At 47.5% G+C, this 6495-nt stretch overlaps 1 protein-coding gene across 8 annotated transcripts in view; it reads right to left on the bottom strand.

Annotated features, from left to right (window-relative positions):
• Window positions 1-294: 294 nt before the first annotated feature.
• Window positions 295-6495, bottom strand: part of ACVR1B (activin A receptor type 1B) — a gene marked incomplete at both ends in the record, with an annotated part of 31768 nt that continues 25567 nt past the window's right edge. For 4 of the 8 annotated variants that reach the window (XM_079715919.1, XM_079715921.1, XM_079715922.1 and 1 more), the window contains 3 exons: window positions 295-420; window positions 1871-2001; window positions 5090-5214. In XM_079715919.1, the coding sequence (XP_079572045.1) occupies window positions 295-420; window positions 1871-2001; window positions 5090-5214 (382 nt within the window). The remainder of the gene's footprint in view (window positions 421-1870; window positions 2002-5089; window positions 5215-6495) is intronic. The other 4 variants (XM_079715923.1, XM_079715925.1, XM_079715926.1 and 1 more) reach the window with 2 other exon arrangements.

The raw sequence follows: 6495 nt of genomic DNA, 5'->3' as shown, positions 1-6495 counted from the left end.
CAGGTGCGCCGGGCTTTACAGAACTTCCCACTACAGCCGGTCCAGGCTGTGGCACTGAGTTCTCCACACCATTTGCTCTCAGAGGCTCCGTGCCACTAGGAGGTAAATATAAAAGGTGTCTGTGTCTCAAACCCAACGTGGGAGTGAACGAGTCTCCCGGGCTCTGTCCCTCTTGCGGGCCAGGCTCCTGGCCACAGAGGGCTGGGCAGAAACGAGAGGTAGGCCTCCATCGGATGCTCAACACGGCAGCTCGGCTGTAGGTCCGGCTGCCCGGCAGCGTGTGGGGAGGGGCAGCTAGATCTTCACGTCCTCCTGCACGCTGAGCTGGGAGAGGGTCTTCTTGATGCGCAGCGCGGTCAGGCGGGCTGCGCCGTTGGCGTACCAGCACTCCCGCATCATCTTCCCCATCACCCGCAGCGCCTGCACAGAGACCCGGCGTCACTGGAGCCTGCCCCCGCCCCACTGAAGCCTTCCTGGTCCCCAGGCGGCCGTCTCCCCTGCCCGTGCTCCGCCCGCCCCCCACCCCCTGCCCCGGGCTCTCCCTTCCTTAAGGGACAGCCTGGGGAGGGGGACCTTCTCGGCAAGCATGGTTGGTAAGCTACTCCCCAGCGTCTGGGTGATCCTGAGAGAAATACCTGCAACGGCCTGTGATCTGAAAATCATTTCTGGAAGGTTTGAGTATCCGTGTTTGACTGTTTACTGACTGTTTTTTATAAAGTAGCGCACAAGCCAGGCACAGCAGGGACATCCCCCAGCATGAGAAAGCACGCGGCTGTGACCCCACGCTCATGTGCAGAGACAGGGTGGCGGAGGAAGAGGCAGCAGCCCCTGAGAGGCAGCCTCGTCAGAGGCAGAAGCTCACGGCCAGGGCCCGGACGACACAGGCCAGGGGCAGCCAAGGGGCGGACCTGGAAGGTCACCTGTGGAGGGCTACGGAGTCCCCAGACTGCTGCCTCAGGCCAGTGTTTTCCAGATTCCTTTTAGCAGTGGGACCCGTTTTCCCCAGCGGAGTCCCAACACACAAACAGCCCCGACTGAAGAGGGAGTGGGGTGCGGGCAGCTGAAGACCAGCTCTTTCTGCTTCCTTTACCCTCTGAAGTGAATAAACCCTGAGGGTTCCAAGGAACATTTTGGAAAAGGCTGCTCTGTCAGGCAAAGAGGAGGCATCACCAAAATGTGAGCTCAGTAATTCTGTTCTTCAACGCAGGCCTGCCCTCCAGTGGTTACACTCCTTAAAGCAGAGCCAGGAGTGAAAAGGAGGCCCAAGAGCACTAGCTAAGCAAACCCTGTACTGCCAAAGACTCTAAGACCCCACAACTCCATGTTTATTAGGAATCTAGATCATAAATTTGTCCTCATTTCTATTATTTCCATCGAATGTCACCCCCTCCCCGCTTCATCCGCCATCACTCCCCAATCCAAATTCTCTACACCCTCCTTGCTTCTGAGTTTTTAGAAAGGCCACTTCCCTCACAGACATGTCTTCTCACTGAGTCCCACCCCCTCATTCTTCTACACCCTTCGTGGACACCTCTTCTTAACTCTTCCACGAAGCTCAGCTCACCCCTGTGGCTCCAGAGCCATTTTTCTAGTTGGACAGGTCTAACAGCTCCCACTCAGTCTTTGTTTTGTCTCTTATCTGTGTCCTGGGACCAAGCCTTTTTCTTCTTCTAGGCTGTCAATTCCAAAGGGGACTCTACAGTGCCCAGGACAAGGGCTCAGTATATAATACAACAGCACATAATAGTTTGTTAATAACCGACACGCTCAGGGGGTAGCCCTGGGGTTGGCCCCATTTTCGGCAAACCCTTTTCTAAGGGAGAGAAATCGGGCAGACAGAAAGGCCACAGGAGAGAGGGGAGCTTCCCACCTCATAACTCTGCCACCAGTTGGGGATGTTGGGGCGGAGCTTCTGGTCGCATACGACCTTCCGCATCTCCTCAATGGAAGGGTCAGAGGGCACTAGGTCATAATATGGCAGCTGATATTCCTCATGGACTCCTGGGAGAAAAGAAAACGTCCACCGGAGTTATCAAAAGAAGGAAGAGATTACTCAAAAGCCAATGACAACACCCATGTTGTGATCTGTAAATACCACTTCCCACTAACAGGAACTAGGGCTCCTGGGAGAGCCTGGTCAGTGCTAGTTATGGGACAAGAGACACACAGGATTAGCCAGGAATATCTTTTTCGTAACAAAAAGCAAGGAAACTATCAAAGACTACTGAGGCCATGTCAAAAGGTACCGACCTGAAAAGCTCCCAACTGGCCAAAGATGAGAACATTTAAGCAACAGTAAGACCTATGACTTCAATGGAAACAAATATTTTAAATCACCAGTTCGTGATGACACTAAAAACAAACAAATAAACCAAAACCTCAGTCGCCTTTGTAGGATGCTAGGGAATAAACTCATTATTTTGAAAAATGGCAAATAAATGGAAAGAATCAAGTATTTTTACTGCCTTTCCTCTTCAAATTAAACATCTTGGTAACCAAATAGACAATAGGGGAAGTTTCTCTTTAAAGAAAAAATCTAGCTAATACATGAAGTTTGACAGGATTGGAATACTGGCATTTTTCAACCTCTAATAAATTTGGATTTGGACAATGATCAACAATAGCTGTTAACATCACAAAAAGAGAGATAACCACCATTATATGTGTCTTTTAACAGAAGGATTTTGGGGGAAAATATGATTCTAGTCTTTAGATGGAACTCTCATAGGAAATTCACAGAAACAGTAGAACGTGTGAACTCCGTAAGAGGCTATCTGGAAAATCTAGACAGGAAAACCCTACAGGACAAAGGACCTGGATCCTCCAATTTTGAAAACTGCAGGAGAGGGGACTTACCTGGTGTTCTAGCGGTAAAGAATCCACCTTACAATGCAGGGGATGAGGGTTCGATTCCTGGTCAGGGACCTAAGATCGCACATGCCATGGGGCAACTAAGCTCATGCACCACAACTACTGAGCTCTCACGCCTCAACTAGAGAGCCCGCGTGCCACAAACTACAGAGCCCACGTGCCCTGGAGTCCGCGTGCCACAACTAGAGAGAGAAAAAACCCGCATGCCACAACTAGAAAGAGGAAACCTGCACGCCGCAACTAGAGAGAAGCCTGTGCGCCGCAACAAAAAGATCCCATGTGCCTCAGCGAAGATCCCGCATGCCGCAACTAAGACCCGACGCAGCCAAAAATAAAATAAAAATAAATAAATAAATAATAAATAAATCTTAAAAAAAAAAAACCCAAAAAACTGCGGAAGAAAAAAATTGAGGGGTAACCTGTAGATTATGAGACTTGGGAGTTATATCAATCAATTGCAGTGGATGGACATTATTTAAACCCTGATTTTAAAGCAGAAACTAATAAAAAAAAAAAAAAAAAAAAAAAACCTGATTTAACAAGCTGTTTTTTTAAAAAAATTCGCAGACAATTGGGGAAATCTCAACACTGGCTAATGTTATATGATATTAAGAATTACTGTCTGTTTTTTAAAGTGTGATAATAGTACTATATTTTTGAAGTCCTTATCATCTACAGCTACAAACTGAAATATTTTCCATAATAAAAAGTTAATTTAAAAAAATCCAATGTAACTTTCTTATGCCTTTTTCCAGAAAAAAATCTGCTGTTCTGAGCTGATGGGACAGATTTTTATTTTAATTTATTTATTTTTTGAGATTAGCATTTATCTTATTATTTCTAAAAAATATTTATTTATTTATTTGGTTGTGCTGGGTCTTAGTTGCGGCCAGCGGGCTCCTTAGTTGCAGCTCGCTGGCTCCTTACCTGTGGCACGTGGGCTCCTTAGTTGTGGCACGTGGGCTCCTTAGTTGCGGCAGGCAGGCTCCTTAGTTGTGGCATGCGAACTCTTAGTTGCGGCATGCACGTGGGATCTAGTTCCCTGACCAGGGATCGAACCTGAGCCCCCCTGCATTGGGAGCACTGAGTCTTATCCACTGCACTACCAGGGAAGTCCCGGGACAGATTTTTAAATAGTCTGACTTGGTTAATTATTTAAGGAGCAATTAGCTTAAACTCTGGCCTCTGTCTGCCGGAGTCTGAATCCTAGTTTATTAGTGGTGTGACCTTGGACAAATCACCGAACCTGTGACTCATCTTCTTCATCTGCAAAACGGTGACAGTAATAGTACCCACACAGACCTGTGTGACCAGATTTATCTTGATCTGTTTTATGTGTATCATGATCAAAATTTAAGATGTACACTACCTGGGTGCCTCCTCCATAATTTGGATCTTACCAAATGTATCACACACGGGAAAAGGCAGTAAAATACAGAAAAGGGCTCTGCTGGAACACTCATCAGTTCTTTTTAATTTAATTTAATTCACTTCCACTGACCTGGAATCTCTTACATCAAAGATAAATGGCTGAGGGCAGGGTTCTAGTGGTTCTTGAACTTGATCATGTGGCAGAATACTTGGAAGTCACCATAAAATTCTGATATACTAAGCTGATGATAAAAAATGTTTTCTGCTAAATCTGATACTACCTTTCATTGAGTTCTGACGTGGTTGAACACTTGCAAATGCCAAAGACTTAAGAGAAAATTGCGTAAGAAAAAACTCATTGTGAGAAAATTCTATGCATTAGTAAGCTTTCTCCCACAAATTGAGAAATCACCACTATTATTTTATCAATGAAACCCTACATTCCCCAGGAACGTGGCTTGAGAGCCAGTGTGTTAGAATACCCTGCCTCTTGTATAAAAGAGAGCCCTGTATTAGTCCTGTGCTATTCCTACCCAGGGCTTTCCCAACCTTGAAAGACCAATAAGGACAACGTGTTACCAAAAAAACGCAAAAAAAGCCCAAATGAGTCCCCGGAACGGTCACCACAACATAAAACACTATTCAACAAGCTGGTCCAAAGAGTAAACACACTCTTAGCCCTGCTGCTCCCCGGTCCCCTCCCTCCTCTTGGATGAGAACCCTAAGCATGACGGGTTCTGGCGCTAAGCATCTGACAGGCTGTTAGGAGAAAGAAGGCAGGACAACACTAGCCCCTCAGGGCTCTGGACTGCGAGGTAGGAGCCAGAGAAGGCAGGAAGAAAGGTACCTCCAGAGTTGCATCTTCGAGCAATCTCCCAGTACACGAGCCCAAGGGCATAGATATCAGCACACTTAAACGAGTCGAAGTGCTTCATGTTGATGGTTTCATCAAGTACTTCGGGGGCCATGTATCTGCAAGAGTAAAGGAAATGTGATCACACATAGAAAATGATGACTTCTTTCTCGACTCAAAGTACTGATTCAAGGGCCCCCTGAATGTGGGACAGCATCACCCCAAGACAGCCCCTTGGGGAGGAGGAAGTGATGGATTCTTTTTTTTTTTTTTTTTTTTTTTTGCCGTACGCGGGCCTCTCACCACTGTGGCCTCTCCCGTTGTGGAGCACAGGCTCCGGACGCGCAGGCTCAGCGGCCATGGCCCACGGGCCCAGCCACTCCGCGGCATGTGGGATCCTCCCGGACCGGGGCACAAACCCGTGTCCCCTGCATCGGCAGGCGGACTCTCAACCACTGCGCCACCAGGGAAGCCCCCGATGGATTCTTATTATTGCAAACTCCCATGCTTTGGATTCGAATCTAAACACCTTAGCAAGGTTTGGTAATACTAGCCCACTCTTATTTCTACCTCTATTTTTAACCGCCAAGATTTATTTTAAGCATGTTTTGATTTCTTGGCAGAGATATGTGTACTGTAGGCCACAGAGCAGGAACAGTACATATATATCTGGTTGCTACTGGGGGCTTGGACTTTATTCAATGCAGCCAATAATGGGTTGAGCTTAAATTTCAGTCTGAACTTCTTTTGTTATCTCACCCGTGCAGGTAAGTGAGAATTAATTCTAGGTAGTCATCAGAGTCCCACTCAGTTAGTTCATGAGTACTGCTTGAGCCACTCCCCACTCCCCACAGAAGGCAAATCAGCTCACCTCAGGCCTCACACTTTGGGGCCTGGGTGGCTGCAATCATTCAGGTCAAAAGGAAGGGGAAAAAAAGCAGCAGCACAATTAGTGAAATTCACTGATACTCAGCAGAGAAACAACCCTCCTATGAAAAGTTGCGTTTCCAGCTCGTGAAGTCGATCTGGAGTCACAGTCAATCTGTTCCTTATTTCCTTTTTTTTTGGCCATGCCATGCGGCCTGTGGGATCTTAGTTCCCCATCCAGGGACTGAACCCAGGCCCTCGGCAGTGAGTGCTCGGAGTCTTAACCATTAGACCAGGTTATGCCATGTTCCTTATTTCTTACTTCACTTCTCTGTGACGCGGGAAGGAGGCCCATAATCCTTACGGGGGTCCCTCATCTCCACCCTGAACCACCTCTGCTCTAGCTTGGCAAACCTGCTCTCTACACCCTAAGCAAAACATGCTCCCTGCCTCCTCTAGGGTCCTGCACAGGCCACCCCTTCAGACTGCAACATTTTCCCCCTCCCCCAGCCAAGCCTGGTGCCTGTCTCCCT

The sequence above is a fragment of the Hyperoodon ampullatus genome (genome assembly GCF_949752795.1).
Source record: "Hyperoodon ampullatus genome assembly, chromosome: 11".
In the NCBI taxonomy this organism is placed as follows: Eukaryota; Metazoa; Chordata; class Mammalia; order Artiodactyla; family Ziphiidae; genus Hyperoodon; species Hyperoodon ampullatus.
Note: the sequence above shows the minus strand (reverse complement) of the source record. Positions and strands in the feature narration are given on the sequence as shown.